This window comes from Wyeomyia smithii, chromosome 1, assembly GCF_029784165.1.
Source record: "Wyeomyia smithii strain HCP4-BCI-WySm-NY-G18 chromosome 1, ASM2978416v1, whole genome shotgun sequence".
NCBI lineage: Eukaryota > Metazoa > Arthropoda > Insecta > Diptera > Culicidae > Wyeomyia > Wyeomyia smithii.
The window spans coordinates 141,922,671-141,939,559 of record NC_073694.1 but is presented as its reverse complement, the minus strand read 5'-3'; the positions used below and the strand labels follow the sequence as shown (position 1 = coordinate 141,939,559).

At 41.2% G+C, this 16,889-nt stretch overlaps 2 protein-coding genes across 3 annotated transcripts in view; both read left to right on the top strand.

Annotated features, from left to right (window-relative positions):
* Positions 1-3,384, top strand: part of LOC129718124 (uncharacterized) — a 110,828-nt gene extending 107,444 nt beyond the window's left edge. For both annotated transcript variants that reach the window (XM_055668554.1, XM_055668555.1), the window contains one exon: positions 795-3,384. In XM_055668554.1, the coding sequence (XP_055524529.1) occupies positions 795-1,002 (208 nt within the window). In that variant the 3' untranslated portion in view covers positions 1,003-3,384. The remainder of the gene's footprint in view (positions 1-794) is intronic.
* Positions 3,385-11,295: 7,911 nt separating this feature from the next.
* Positions 11,296-16,889, top strand: part of LOC129718112 (uncharacterized) — a 58,267-nt gene continuing 52,673 nt past the window's right edge. The window contains exon 1 of the mRNA XM_055668538.1: positions 11,296-11,390. The gene's annotated coding sequence lies outside the window, so the exon portion shown is untranslated. The remainder of the gene's footprint in view (positions 11,391-16,889) is intronic.

The following is a 16,889-nucleotide window of genomic DNA, read 5'->3' as shown; positions in this document are numbered from 1 at the left end:
ATGATACCATCGTTCGTAGACATCTTAACGATTCTCTGTACGGCTGTGGTATGCAACTTGTACAACTCAGGACTAGAAACCGGCAAAAATAGATTCCAGAGATGAACAAAAGGTGACTCTTTAGTTCAATCCGGACAACAAGCTGCTCAAGTATATCACTGTTATGCAACGAAGTCAGGACACAGTGATGCTGTCATTTTACTGCCATGAGTGTACTACCTCATCTAGTTAGATGACTTGAAGCCTCATTGCGGTCACATCGGAAGATTTGATAACCTGTGGTAAGCTCGAAACCTTGAATTTTAGACTGAGGCCAGGTTACTATCTTAACCACAGCGTCGTTGTCGTAGCTTGAGAGACGCATACGAAGATCGTGTGGGAGAGCCTCTGTCTCACTGGAAGTACATAGTGAAAACTGAGTCCGAAAAGATGTTCGCTCGATTCATTACACCCTGTAGCGCAATGTGAAACAGCAGGCAAGAGAGACCATTCAAACTTCGACCCCCTGAACTCTTTTACTGAAGACCACAACTCTCTCAGCTATCGTAATCACGAGATAGAGTTACATAAATTTGCCCATTTTAGGTGATGCTCAACTTTGCGGAGTGCTGTAATATTCAAAGTGGATGTTGATATACTCCGTGAAGCGATTCCGCACTTTTGCTTACACTACATTATAACTATTTTTTGCAATAAAGTGGTGGCTACTCTCAATGCCTTGAGTGTATCGACATTTATCGATGTAAAACTTATTAAAGCGAATTTAATCTACAAAATCATCTCTCCATTTCCAGGGAACTGAACGAGTTACGCAAACCAACCAATGACAACCCGGACATAATGCGGTTTTTCCGGTACATGAAGGCTGCCAAGGACGGCCAGGATGGCGTCGATTGCGATCAAATTCATAAGGATTGCATCACCTACAAGGACCTGTCAAACCCGGCTATGGTAACGACATTCAACGACATTAATAAACTTGTGCAAGCGAGAAAGCTGTAGAGCGCTTGCTAGGTGGAAAATAGAATAAATTACCACTAAAATAGCTCACGCCAGCCAAAAGAGAAAAGATTTCAACAGAATTAAAACGATGTTGTAACGAGTCATGCAGCAGGATGCCCGGCGAAATAATTACGCCGCTTGGCTAAACCGAACTGCTTTTAGATGAGAATCTCAGCGAGATTGTTTTGCAGTCGAGCAAAACGCGCCGCGAGAATGCGAAACGAACGTGACTGCTTTCGATGATGGTTTTTCGAAAGAATTCCTGTTCGCACACTGCAAGATTGTTCGCGAACTGGATTGTCTTGGAAATCTTTCATCCGGCAGGAAGCTATGGCCTCTCTCAGGAAGGTACGAATACTTTCCTGTGCGCTGCGGCTTCCTCCTCGTAGTGAACAGTAATTAGTGTGTTTAGCTGTAGTAGATAACATACATTAGGAAGAAATGTGCCTGTAATTAGAGTCCTGTTTGATTAGGGTATTTATTTATTTATTTATAGAATCTAATAATTTATTCAATTATTTATTTATTTATCAATGATTATTATTATGTTTATCAAATTATTAGAAATCAATTGTCTTTAAGTTAGGTTATTTTTCAGGATTTGGAATTCACTTTCTTTCAATATTTTTGTGCAAGTTGATTATGAATTAAACTATAAGTAAAATCCTAATGAATGTTTATCATGACTCAGTATCATTTTGGATGGAAAAAACAACAATGTTAAAAATAAAAATCTGGAGTGTTAGTGGTATAGAAGTCAACACAGTATTTAGCTATCGGTTAAAGGCGAACCGGGAGTGGAAAAAATGGTAACAATTAAATAAGCACATTCGAATCAACAGTGAAACCTCGTTTCCTTGTGTCGTTCTATACTAAGTTAGTGAGTAGCATCCTGTCACTTCCAGAACAGGAATAAGCAGGCCAATACCGTCAGGATAATACACCACGCTTTTAGTGCTAGCTGAGTGTTGCACACAATAACTCTTTTAGCATTAGATGTTAAGGAAGGGACCTTTTCTAAGCTCTGTTGGAAGAAGGAAAAATATTGTAATATATAAGTAGGTATTTGATCGCTCAAAATAGCAGCTTCTCCGCTGTGATGGACGAACGGGAACATAATAGCGCGTGAAAAAATGGAAGTAAATACTCGTTTGCCATTTTCCGCAGCGTGAAATCATAATAAAACGAATAAAAAACACAAGTTGTTTGTCTTGCTGAAGTTTCGTGCTTCTTGGTGACGGTGTTGGCTCAAGTGAAAACTTTTTGTTTGATGAATTTTGCGACGTGGATGAGAGTAAACAATAATGGAAGTGTTCTCAGATTCTGAAAATCATCCTTTCAGCGGTAATGGGCCCCCATGGATCATATCTAAGAGGAAATAGAGTATCGTAGGAGAGAAAAAATCTCAGATTCGAAACGCATGGCCAATTTGAACACTACAGCTGCAAAAAGAAAAACTTTTCTCAACAAATCTTTTCGAAATGTAACTTGGAGTGGTCAAGCGGTTACCGAAAATACTGAATAACTTGATTGGTTTCTATATCTATAACATATAAGGTCTTGGAGCCTCTGATCAAATTGAATTATGCCATTCGAATGTAACTGATATTGTTAACAGGTTTCGCCATTGTTAATAAAACTTAGTAGTTTTCTTAGGTTTTTCTTGAAGTAACACACATGTTATATTGAAATCTTGAATAGAAAGCTGCTTTTACGCTGGAGATACGTATAAAAATCGTGTGAAAACTTTCTAAATTGAAATTCATTGTGAACAAGAGCGCAAGCTCTAGAAATCGTGTAGAAAAGCACATTAGTAAAACATTTTAATCGTGTCTGTAAAATTAGTGACTGTTGGTTTAGTGTACTGGACATTTGCAGGACTAGCGCTTCGATCCTACTGACACTAACAGTCTCTTTCGAGCCGACACTTGAGCCTACGACTACTGGCTTTTTAGACCAGCTTCGTACCTCGAGACCAACTGGAAGATAACAGAATAACTATTAAGTGTTTTATAATTTTATAAACGTTATTGATTGGGCTTCCAAAAAATGGGTGGAAAAGAGAAGATAAAGCATAACAAAAAGAAGAAGACGAAAAAAAATCGTTGTTTTCAAATATATTGGTCGGCATCTTTTGACTTCAGGAAGTTCGGCTACACAGGGATGTAAAATGAAAATCTGAATCCGGAAAAAGTAAAAAAAAATATGTCCAATTTCAAATGCCTGATCGGAAAGTTTTTGATGGATTTCCTTCATTCGCAATAAATTGGAAAATCTTCCGAGAATCCTCCCAAATACAGAAAATTGTAATTTTACTATACGAACTATTGTACTATTGAAAATGGTCAAGCCTTGTCAAAACGCAAAATTCGACCTCTGAGTGGTCGTTATATGATTGCTTTTCCAAGCACGGTCGACATAATTATAGACCTAGTACAGTCCCTCTACAATTATGAGTCAGTCAACGTGTTGCCTGAATATCCAAAAATGAATATAAAATCGAAAAAAATATCAACTACCAATGTTTTACTGTCTATTTTTGTGTTCTGATGTACACTTTCGATCGACAATTAGTTTCACTGCAGCTGATGTGTGTAAATCGGTTAAGAAGAAAAAAAAACAGCAAATTATCCTTTTCGGGATGAACTAAATGCCTAATTGAAAAGTTAATATTTTCTCCTAAATTAATTACACTTCATTTTAAATTATGAAACAGTTATAAATTTGACTTTATCTCCATGCCTCTCAGAACGTACTGAATTATCTTTACCTTCAGTATACTATTGAAAATGGTCAATCCTTGTTAAAACGCAGGATTTGATTGATCTGATCTTGATTGCTTTTTCAAGCACCAAGTAACGGTTGGTCGAGCTACTCCCGCGGGATAGCACACCAACCGGTTCAAGGTCCACCGGGACACCGGCTGAGGTGGAGGCTACGGGTAATCCTTGGACTACCGTAGAGGGTAGGAAGTGTAGGAAAGGAGGTGCAAGTGCGGGCATTCACCTCAGACGTGACTCTCCAGCTTGAAAACCTGGACGAAATCAGGGGGTGCAACATTGCACAAGCCCTCAAAGCGAATTGCGGGGTGGAGGTGGTTAAGGAGTCGAACCGCCTCCGCAAAGGTGTGGCGGGGACCTAGCTAGCTACCTTCCGACCAGCGTCGGCGGATGCCAACCTGGCCCTGAAAGAAAGCAAACTGAAGGTCGGCTGGTATGTATGCCCTCTGAGCATACGACATCAACCGGACATTTGTTTTCGGTGCTTTGAGGGAGGACATAAGTCCTGGACCTGCAAGTAGCAGATAAGAAGGTGCAGGCCATAAAGCAAAGGACTGTGGGGAGTCTCCCAAGTGTACGGTACATTCCGGAAAGCGGGACGCCAAACACTGGGAGGCTCCAGGTGCCCAGCCGGTTAGCCGGCTGCGCAATCATGGGCGTAAGGATGACGCAACTGAACCTAAACCATTGCTTCGCAGCCCAGCGGCTACACCAAGCAACCACTGAGTCGTTGTCGGACATCGCCATCATATCGGACCCCTACCGCATCCCTCTCGGAAACGGTAACTGGATTGCGGATAAGTCCAGATTGCGGCCATATGTACGACGAACAAGATCCCGGTTCAGGAGGTTGTTTCAACCAAAGTTGCTGATTATCACAATCATTCATGATTCATCATCGTCGCTGCTCACTAGTGACTTGGGCTGCCGCCTATCGCATCATCAAGTGTGAATAACAGTGAGCAATGAACTGTTTGGATGCATTCTATTCTTTACTTCTTCTCCTGCTATTGTATCTTACTGAGTTACCACATTCGGCCACCCGAAAAAAAGTTACTCACCGGGAATTCGACTTACAGCAGAGAGAAGCGAACGAATCTAGCGAAGCGAATGAAGCGTCGGAAAAGACCAATGACGTTTACAAAGTAACAAAACACCGTTGGTTTTGATGAGAATAGATTCGTACAAGACAAAAACAAACGTCGCCGCATAGGGTGGGCAAGCGAATTCTCTGTTTATCGGATAGGGTATTCGATACATCTGAGAAGGGATGTATTCTTGACAGATTGAATTTTGTGGAATATAGTTTAAGGAATTAGTTTAGATGTTCGCACGCATTGTTTGAAATTTTTTAAAAAAGAAAAATATGACATTTTTTCAATGTATGTTTCTGTATGAGTCAGCTGATTGTAGGTTCCTGAAATTTAAAATGAATTTAACAAAACTGGAAACATCGGTAAGACACCGATATTTTATTGCCCCTGTGGCATCAGCCTTTTCTTCCACAACATCCTTTCACTTCGTTTTTAACGCGCCGCAGTTCATCACTGCTAGACTCTCCTTATTTTTACAACTACGCAGCACTGTTGGCTGAAGAAAGCTAATCGCTCCGGTTCACCCAGAAAAAAAGACCCGAAGAACATGACTTCCATACGTTCTTATACGTAGATCACTCATCATGGCACGGGACAATCAACACGTTCGTTTCATTTCTGAGTGCATGCTTTATTGCCACTGTACTGAGTACTTCTGGTTGCAGACAACGTATTTGAATGTAATAAAGTGATAATCAGCAACACTGGTTTCAATCTCAGAAAAATGATTGATGCTAAAAAGTGAGATAAAGGCTAGCAAGAGGGTCTGCGGGCGCCAATACGAATCCGTGGGGTGGCGCCTACTGGATCGTAGTGGTCAAGACTTAAGGCGCGCCGGCACCTGTAGAGTGAGTACTAGCGATGCTGGAGCATATCATCGAGGGATTCTTTCCGCGCCACGAGGCAAGCCCTTGGCCTCTGGAGGTCGAGTCTCACGTCCGACGTTCCAGTATGCCGAGCATCCAATTTGTGAGCGACGACAGTCGGCGGGGCAAGGGTTACGAATGAGGAACTCATCGTGATCGCCAAATCGTTAAAGGTGAGCAAGGCACCGGGACCGGATGGTATCGCTAACCTGGCAATCAGGCTGGCGATAAAAACGGCCCCCGGGTTGTTCAGGGCAGTCATGCAGAGGTGCCTCATCCAGAGGTACAGTCATCCATCTCTTTCCGGACAAGTGGAAGCGGCAGAGACTGGTCTTACTGCCGAAAGTTGGGAAACCGCCAGGAGACTCATCGGCATATAGGCCTGCTGGACACTGCGGGCAAGGTGCTTGAGAGGATTATCCTCAACAGACTTGTGAGGTACACGGTCAGGCAAGTAACCAGTTCGGCTTCTGGAAGGGCAGGCCCAAGCTGGATGCCATCTCCTCCGTCACCAAGACGGCGGAGGTAATACTCCAGCGCAAGAGTAAGGGAATGCGCTATTGCGCAATCGTCACGCTCGACGTGAAGAATGCTTTCAGAAGCGCCAGTTGGGACTCCATGGTGTTCGCGCTCAGGAGCATCCATGTACCGATGTCGCTATACAAGATTCTGGAAAATTACTTCCAGAACCGAATATATGTTTACAACACGGAGGAGGGTCAGAAGTGAGTCTCAATCACCGCAGGAGTTCCGCAAGGTTGTATCCTGGGTCAGGTGTTGTGGAATGTCATGTATGACAGAGTTTTGAAACTCAAGTTCCCTGTAGGGGTTGTGATCGTCGGCTTTGCAGACAACATAACACTGGATGCTTACGGCGAGTCAATTGAGGAGGTCGAGTTGACGGCCGCACACTGATACGCAAGGTCGAGGACTGGATGCGCTCCAGGAACCTGGAGCTTGCGCATCATAAAGGCACAGATACATGCACGGCGTAATGACGCCTTCTCCATGAAAAATAGAAGGCATGATCGCCCTCACGCCTTCTATTTTGTATGGAGAAGGGGTCAACACACCGTGCGTGTAACTGGGCCTTATGACGGAGGTCACGGTTGTGAACAACCATAAATCGGAGCAACAGGCGGTAGTCAGAGCCAGAAACTGCACCATCACCTCAAAGAGATCTCTGAAGCTTTTATGGGTTATGCTGGACGATAAGCTCACGTTCGGGAGTCACGTCTATTATGCCTGTAAGAAGGCCTCATCGGCTATTGCAGCACTATCTCCTATGATATCCAATAGTGGTTTATGGAAGCAAGCGAAGACCTCTTGCCAGCGTGGTTTCGTATGGTGCGCCAGTGTGGTCCAAAGCGTTAGGTACTAACAGTTACCGCGGTAAACTGAAGAGTACCTACAGGCTCATGTGACTGAGAGTTGCGAGTGCGTATCGTACGGTGTCATACGATGCAATCTGTGTCTTGTCCGACATGATGCCTATCAGCATCTCCATCAAGGAGGATGTTTTAACCAACGCTCCGCTGGCAGATGGACGCACCGACTTACACCGGAGAAATCTGGTTGGGTCGGGAGGCGCCATGATGAAGTAAACTTCCACCTGACAAAGATTCTGTCAGGCCATGGTTGTTTCAGGTGATATTTGCGCAGGTTCGAACAAGCCGGGTCCCCCATGTGTCCCGAGTGAGTGGAGGAGGAGGAGACTGCTCAGCCCCCGTTACGTAAGAGCGAGGATTGGCATTACTCCGGACAAACTAGTCCGGAGGATGTGCGACGACCCGGACACCTGGAGCGCGGTTTGTGCGGCTGCCTTCCAGATCATCCTGGAGCTGCAACGTATGTGGCGGGTTAACCTCCAAAACGCCAGTGGTAGCTAACTACCAGTCACCAGATTGTTAGCTTGGAGGTTATAAGAGTAAAGAGGGTGCATCACGCACAAAAGGAGGGCTGGAGACTGGGGGGGTTTTAGCGGGTCGTGACAGGGATCAGTAGGTGTTTGGGGGAGTGTAACTACTCCAGCATCTCTCTCCTAGTCCCATACCAACACCCTGAGTTCTCTTCTCAAGTATCTGTTCGCTACCTTAAAAAAACTGGCAGCGTATCCAGCAACAACTTTAGCACTTCTGGCGTTGATGGTATACCGAATATCTGGTGCAGCTTCAAGCACGAGTTAAAAACTGGAAATCAGCAATCAAATTCGAGCCAGGCAGACTTGACGTCATCGTTGACGAAAACCAACCGTCGATGAAATGGAAAACGACCCGTATTCACCAAGGACACCATCCGACGGATGCAGGACGACGATATCGTACGTGTTGTGAAACTACGCGACGCGACAGACTACTTGAAGAAACAAGTCTCCAAAATCTGTTTGCCAAACCTACCAAAGATGCACCTATGGCCCACAATCAACCGTAGCAATCTACTAAAATTGCGCAATTCCAGGGTTGGTCGGAATGTTGGAGAGTACGGCTTGCAACAAGGCACTATCAATATGGCACCCACAGCTACATTCACCACTTTTGATCCCGAATAGATTCGATAAATTGATCCCGAACCACATTTTGATCCCGAACAGAATTGATCGGATAGATCGTCTTTCACTTCATCATCGAAGAGGAATTTCCTCCAGACTTGCAACAGGTACACACTTATTTCAAACCACGGCAGCAAATTGTTATAGGTCGAGAGCTAGCCGACCGACATCGCTAACCACAAAACCATGGGGACCAGGAACTAAAAGTTTGATGACTATGAAATCCAATAGCATATGGGACCACTGGGCCTTTCATTTACAACTGATTTCATGAAAATCGGTTCAGCCATCTTTGAGAAAAGTGGGTGAGTTTAAGTAGTCTTTGAAGTATGTTTCTTTTTATAACGCGATTTCACATATTCATAAATAACGGACAAAGTTACAGTCTAATTGCAATGAAATTCAATAGCAATGGGACAGCTGGATCTATCCCTTAACACTAATTTTGTGAAAATCTCTAGCTAAATTGAGTGAGTAAACAGTCTCTGGAAAACGTTTCTTTGCATAACTTTCGAACCACCTCTTTCATTTAAACAAAATTTATAAGTTAAGGGTTGTAACGCGGACGGTTGTCACGCGTGCGGTGATTCTCGTTCTGAAGAAACTCAAACGGTTGACTTAAATGCGCCACCCCCGGAGGGGATCAACCGTCGTGTTGTATTTGCCCGGCAAGCGATCTACTTTCAGGACGGGTTCAGTAAAACAACCTGAGCCGTGAATCGCGAACGGTATGGCCAACAACAACCAACTCAAACGGCTATTTGAAAATTCAACGCCAGTGGAAAACGCAGAAGAGGTCTTTGAAACAACCCGTCGCTCGGCCAGTTGGCAAAAAACACCACCCACTACTTTATCATTACGGGGAACAGTTTCCAATCAAACTAACCGTTTCGTTTGGGTTGGTAAGGTGGGTGGAGGGGATAGAGATTCCCAAGCAATCCTTACTTGGGGTAAAAAGAAGAAACGAACAAACGAACCGCAACTGGACAAGCGACATGAAGTTTCCAACAGAGCGAACCAATCAACAGGAGTAGCTTCTCATATTTCAACGATGGCGTCGCTGATGGTTGCGATTACGCCGACGAAGGACGTGGAAAATCTCGTTCCTGTCGATATGCTAAAAACGCTTGAAGAATCCGCGGGGGCTCACAGCACAAGCAGCACGTTCCTCGATCACGTGCATCGATAGAACCGTTTCCTATGGATCACTTAGCGGTGGTGGGAATTGTTTGCTTTTATTCTCAGGCCTTTCACGCACACGATACCGCACAAATTATCCTAAGAACTAAAGTCTGTTTCCTATCTAACTATTTTATAACTCTCGACAACGCGCGGATCCAACACTCCACTTACATTCGCGAACCAGGTTAAAAAAATCCCTCAGTTAAAAGCGAGCTATCTTCGGAAAATTTGAATCGGATGTGCGTTATCTAGTCGAAACAGGACAACGACCTTTCCAAACGACAGGTTCTCCCAAAAACCAATTCGTTGTTGATCCGGACTAGCATTTCTTTTTCGTTCAAGCCGTTTGAATAAAGCCATCTCATATTCTGTCGACTACTAAGAATTTCCCTACCAAGAAAGATCTTGCCCGACGGAGAGAATACCGTGGAAAGACGGAATAATGGTTAACTCGAGTATCTTCTGGTTAAGTGTTCACGCAGCAGAGACTTTCATAGAAGTTATGCGAACAACAACAGAGAGCCGCATAAGCTTTGTACGTTCACTCGAAAAGGTGCGTGTCTGAGATATTTGCATACTTGCGTCTTGTGCCATTCTTATCCTAGACATTCGATATGAAGTTTGTGTAATAAATATCACCACAAAAGTGAACCAGAATACCATGAAGATTTGGGTGAACAATACGGATAACAAATCATAAGTCAAAATGTGACCATGTTACAGGGTTTTGGAGACAGCCCATTTATTTTACACCAGTTTTGTTACAACCTATGAGATTATGATGTTTCGTGATTTTCGCATTTTGCTACATATCCTACAAACTAAAAATCCGACCTTCCATTTGCAATCAATTTCATGAAAATCGGTCCAGTTATTTCTGAGAAAAGCGAGTGAGAGTAAAAAGGTGTACATACACACATACAAACACACATACATAAAATGATCAGCTCGGCGAACTGAGTCGAGTGATATATGACAGTAGTCCATTGGGATCACTTTTATACCTTCGGTTTTGCTAGTGATTGCTATACCTTTCTAGGAGAAAGGCAAAACTAAGTTGCGCACCCAATATGAATTTGATTAGTTTGAATTACTTTAAAAAATTGATAAAACCTTAACGTGACAAACTTTAATTATATGAAATATCAACGGAATGCTCTTTAAGCAAGTCTTTCAAAAAGCATCGTATTATACTTTCAAATAACGTTTAAGAGAATCAGAAATATGTAAATGAGAGCCAAAATAGACTGCTTTCTATGGCGACATCCTGTGTCAACAGAAGCTCCAAAATTAATAAACCTTTGTTACGATGATAAATTCCTAGATGGCCTGCTGAGAGGGTCCTGAACTCCTGAACAATCCCGCAACCGCAAAGCACACCGAAGACGATATAAAATTTTTTACAACAAATCACCGCACGGTTTGTTCGAGACTTTCCTTCGGACTTGTGCTTGAATAAGCGTGCTTGATTGCCAGCTACTTGATATAAACACTTCGTTCCATATAGAACATCGTCTGCATGCTGATTTCCTAAGTGGAAAAGATCCCGTTGATTGTAATTTATTTTATCGTCGCTATTCGTGCCTGCATGTACATACATACCATAAAGCGAATGATATGTGAAACGGTTGGGTCATCGCGCCCACTGATTGCCAACCAACCTTTGTTTCTATTTGGTGTTGTATAACGACGTTCATGTCCTGGGTTATTGGGTTAGCGATTATCCTTTTCTCGCCGCAGCGATTGTGTCTGGGGATTGCCTGTGGCCAATCAACACTTCCAGTTCTCTGCGTGGGATTGACACGAATGAAGTTATTTTATATATATCAGAAAGTGGTGTGCAGTTTGTAGTTATAGCTGAATCGAATAGTGAATCATGTTTTTTTTTAACTCTGCGGATTGTAAACATAGTCATATTGTAGATATCGTAAAAAAACTAAGTTTAAATCCTTTTTTTATGTGAAAAGCATTAGTTGCAGATTTGTTAAGAAACATATATGAACAAAGACTGTAGAATTTAAAAGCGCCGGGACTCATTTACCAATTTTCGATTTATAGGTTTTCCTAAATGGTGTAGGTGTAAATGACGTGGGTGGTTTTTGTAATAAATCGCATGAAAAACGCTTACTAGTAGGGTTGCAAATTTCACTGTCACTGATAGATTCTCAGTTGAAACTGGAAACTATGAATAGCAGTGCCAACACGAACGAGCTGAAAGCGATAATTTTTAGCTCCTATCAATTGACAGTGATAATTCTGACTGGCGAAGTTACTGTGATTTCGCACACACTGTGTCACTTCAGCGATGTCTATGCAGTTGGAGGCTCAGATCAAATTATTACGGCATTAATTAAGACATATCATTTTTTTGACTGACAAAATTTTCACTGAAAATTGCCACGAGCGACACTAAATATCAGTTTGAAGAGAGTGAGAAAGAGTTTGCTGTTGTATCATTATAATTTTGAAATTTTTCAACCCTGCTTAGTATTATTAATATTCATTGTAAATTACAAATAATATGCTTTACTTATCTTAGTTAGGAACACTTCCGAAATAGATGAGAACGCTGCAATGTTTCTAATTAAATCACCAGAAAGTTGCTTGTACTTTTTCTGCTGCGCTTTTCAATTCCAACCTTTGAACTATATATTAATTCTAGACTCCAGTACAAAGGAATGATACGATGAAGAAAAGTCATTATTTAATTACCCTGAATCATTTTGCCCTTCACTTCCATTTGTGCCGTTACCTAATGGAAAATCCCAACTGTTGGTACTTTTGCCGTAGCATCGCTTATGCAAGCTCGTAGAAGGCTATTCCTTTTCATTAAAAAGCTCTCATGAAACCGAATAGAAAAGTTCATTGCTGATGCGAGTTCCGTTAGTGGTTTCGATTCGAGGGAAAACCCAACCGATTTCTTAGTTCTTATGGTCTCTGTAGGGGAGAACCGTACAAGACGCACCAATTGGGTAAGATGGCCCATGCTATTAATTCCCCAAAATACTTACACATGTGGCTTTTCATGACGAAATTCTTCGCTTTTCTCATAAAAACCCAGCTTCTCTACACTTCTCATATGAAAAAGTGTGCCAATGACTAAAATACTCAAAAAACTGTGCAATTGGCTGTGGTTCTGTTCAACATGTTATTATTCATGAATTTTATTTTAGCTTTTATGATTAACTGACTTTTGAATAATACAAAAAACTATGGTTCACCTAACCTTTCCACTGTTGGAGTTTATAATATTATGAGTATTTCAAATTATTTCACTAACGTTCGTCAATTTTTACCTAACAGGAAATCGAAATCAAAATTGGGGCAGAAACCACTATGAAAAGCTTGCAGGAGATTGCTTGACAACTTAGAGCATGTTCCATTATTTTTTATTTTACTTTCGAGACTTCAAGCGCTTATCACTTCGCGTGCTGATTTCTGCTAGTGGGGCTTATTACGGATGTCACCTCACGGTGAGAACGAAGTGAAAAAATCTCACGGTGAAAAAAGACGCGTGCAAATCAAATGGGAATCACTTTGACCGTGCCTATTACGGTTGTCATCTCACCGTGAAGTGACTCCCGTAATAAGCCCCAGTTACTGGGCCAGTAGCATATTAGCCTACTACTTTGGAGCACCTTTGTTGTGGTGTGTTTTGGTCACGGGCTTGTTTGGCGGCAATGGTAATTTTTACCAAAAATGACATCGAAATCGAGTGTTTTATAATAAACTTCGTCATAAACATACAATAGATAGATCCTACAACCATCCTACACGTTCAATGTCGCTTTGAAATGATTTGAAGCACTGTAAATCGCGCAAATGCTTAACTGGTGCGTTTTGTACAATCCTCCCCTACTCGCAACTTGTGAATGTTAGAGCCGGCTAACCACGCAGCGTGCGGCGAGGTAAAAAAAACGATTAAAGCACCAACATTGCTGGAATACGTGTGAGAAACGCCACTTAAAGAGGTTGAATTGATTGATAAGTTATAATAGTTTGAAGAACTGAATATTCAAACTAGTATAATGTTGTTTGAATTATAAATTATTTGACTTCAATTTGGTATTAAATAATAACCCAACATTAAATATGTGAAAACTAAAAAACTGTATCTCGGGATTTTAACACTGGATAAAAACTAACATAGGCAAAACCGGATTTCTGGGGAGTAAATTCGTATGGAAATCGAAAGAGTGAAATGACATGTGAAAACATTTGTGGACTAAAACTACTATTTCTACAGTGCACAGTGAAGTGAGAGGTCAACATCGTGAACTTTTTTTTCATTTACTTTCCAAGTACTAATTTCCATCCCTAAAAGATTGCTGCCTTCTAAGAGAGCATGCATAGAAGACGTAATTTTTCTTTAGGTTTTTTCGAAGCATTCAATATACTAAACTAGCTAACCCGGCAAACTTCGTCCTGCCTATTTTAGTGATTAATTTAATAATTTTAAACATTTCAAACTTATTGATTCCTTGCGATTGGATTATATCGTTTAAAAATGATTGGTTTTATCGGAATGGCAACATCCTCAACTTTTGGCATTTGTACATGACCTCTGTTCCAGATATATATTGGATGCATTTAAGTTAGTTTCGTTGTTTTCCAGAAACTGAAAGTGGTCATCTTCTAATTCAAAATGGTTTCCAGGGTCAATGCTTGGCTTCTCTACATCATTTCGATTACGGACATATCCATATGTAGTAGTATTCGGTTATTTTCGGCTGTTTCCCAGAAGTTGTCATTTTTCAATTCAAACTGTTGTCTAAGGTCAATTTGTAGCTCCTTGCATCATTCTGGATCCGGTGATACTCATATTGGGTGGTATTTGGTCACTTTGGGCTATTTTTCAGGAACCATAAGTCGCCATCTTGGATTTAAAAATGGCATTTGGAGACGATTTCTGGCCCCTGAGCGTCATTCTGGTTTAAGAAACACCCATATTAGGTGTTATTTGGTCATTTTCGGCTGTTTTCCAGAAACCGGATGTCACCATATTCGAATTCAAAATGATGTCTGTGGTCGATTCTAGCTCCTGTGTATCATTCTGGTTCCTTAGATACTCATATTGTATGGAAATCGGCCATTTTTGGCTGTTTTTTAGAAACCGGAAGTTGCCATCTTACAATTCATAATGGTGTCTGAGGTCAATTTTCAGCTTCATTTTCGTTCCAGAGATACTCATATTTAGTGGTATTTGGTCACTTTAGGCTGTTTTCCGAACACCGGAAGTCGCCATCTTGGATTTCAAAATGGCATTGTGGAACAATTTCTGGCCTTCGTTCGTCAATCTGGTTAAAGATACGTTCATATTGAGTGGTATTTGATCATTTTAGGTTGTTTTCCAGAGACCGTAAGTCGCCATCTTACAATTCAAAATGTTGTCTGAGGTCGATTTGTGGCTTCAGTGCGTCATAACAATCCCGGAAATACCCATATTGGGTGGTATTTATTTGGTCATTTGCCGCTGTTTTCCAGAAACCGGAAGTCGCCATCTTGGATTTCAAAATGGCATTAGGAGACAATTTTTGGCCTCTGAGCGTCAATCTGGTTGAAGAAACATTCATATTGGGTGGTATTCTGTCATTTTCGGCTGATTTTCAGACACCGGAAGTCGACTTCTTACAATTCAAAAAGTTGTCTGAGGTTGATAGGTCGATTTGTGGCTTCAGTGCATCATAACAATTCCGGAAACACGCATATTGAGGGGTATTTGGTCATTTGCCGCTGTTTTTCGGAAACCGGAAGTCGCCATCTTGGATTTCAAAATGGCATTTGAGAACAATTTCTGTCCTTCTTGGGTCAATCTGATTAAAGAAACGCTCATATTGAGTGGTATTTGATCATTTTCGGCTGTTTACCAGACACCGGAAGATGCCATCTACAATTAAAAATGTTGTCTGAGGTCGATTTGTGGCTTCGGTGCATCATAACAATCCCGGAAATACCCATATTGGGTGGTATTTGGTCATTTGCTGCTGTTTTTCAGAAACCTGAAGTCGCCATCTTGGATTTCAAAATGGCATTTGTAAACAATTTCTGGCCTCTGAGCGTCAATCTGGTTGAAGAAACACTCATATTGGGTTGTTATTGAACATCTTCGGCCGTTTGCCAGACACCGGAAGTCGCCATCTCACAATTCGAAATGTGGTCTGAGGTCGATTTGTGGCTTCAGTGCATCATAACAATTCCGGAAATTCCCGTGTTGGGTGGTATTAGGTCATTTGCCGCTATTTTTCAGAAACGGGAAGTCGCCATCTTGGATTTCGAAATGGTATTTGGAGACATGCCAGAAGAAGGAAGGGTGTCGAAACATTATGGACATGTTTGTTACACCTAAACACATTCACCTGCCAAATTTGGTTATATTTGCTTGATTGGTTCTCGAGCTGTGCGTAATTTGAGATTCATTTGTATGGGACCCCTCCCTTATAAAAGAGAGAGAGGGGTGTCAAACCATTATATTTGTTACCCCTAAAAACAATCACCTGCCAAATTTGGTTCCATTTAGTTGGTTAGTTCTCGAGATGTGCAGAAATTTGTGTTTCATTTGTTATGAACCTCTCTCTCTCACAGAAGAGGGAGGGGAGTCGAACTACTATGGTCATATTGTTACCTCTAAAAACATTCACATACCAAATTTGGTTGTATTTGGTTGATTTGTATGGGACTTCAAAAATGATATTGTCATCTATGCCAATGATGCAAATAAGCATTTTTATCACGCAACCCATTACCAAATCTATCTAGAAATTAGCAGGTTTGACATGCCTACTGGAACTCAGGAATAATTCCTACATTCAATGACCTAGGCCAGATCTGAGGTCAGAAAACTTCAAAAATTCAAAAGTTTTCTAATTCAATGGTGTTTGAATTATTAAAATTGATTAACATTTGACAAAGCTACAGCATTTCAAATTTCATCAAAATTTTGCCTATCCTACTTATTTTGACTATCCCCTGTAGTTTGTTTGATTAACGATATATCTTCAGCAATGAAGTATAAAACTAATATCTACAAAAGTCTACTTTCAGATCGGAATTTTTTACACAAAAAACTACACAAGACAATAATGTATGTCTAGCAATAATTTTTAGAAAAAAAAAACAAATTTTTTTTGTTTTAAAATTTTGTTTACAGTGGTATTTTTTTTGGAAAGATAAAATAATTATCTACAACTTTGCTGAAGACACTGTACCGAAAAAAAAAATCATTCAAACGCTAAAAATATTTTTTATCAACCAAAGACTCTCGGCGCTGGTGATTATCTCATAGCTTGATGTCCTGGGTTGTCAGATGGCATAAATCGAATTTTGAGTTTATCTTCTGCGCCAAGTGTCTATTATTGATGAATAACATTTTTGGCGTTTGAATGGATTTTTTATCGGTATAGTATCTATAATAATACCT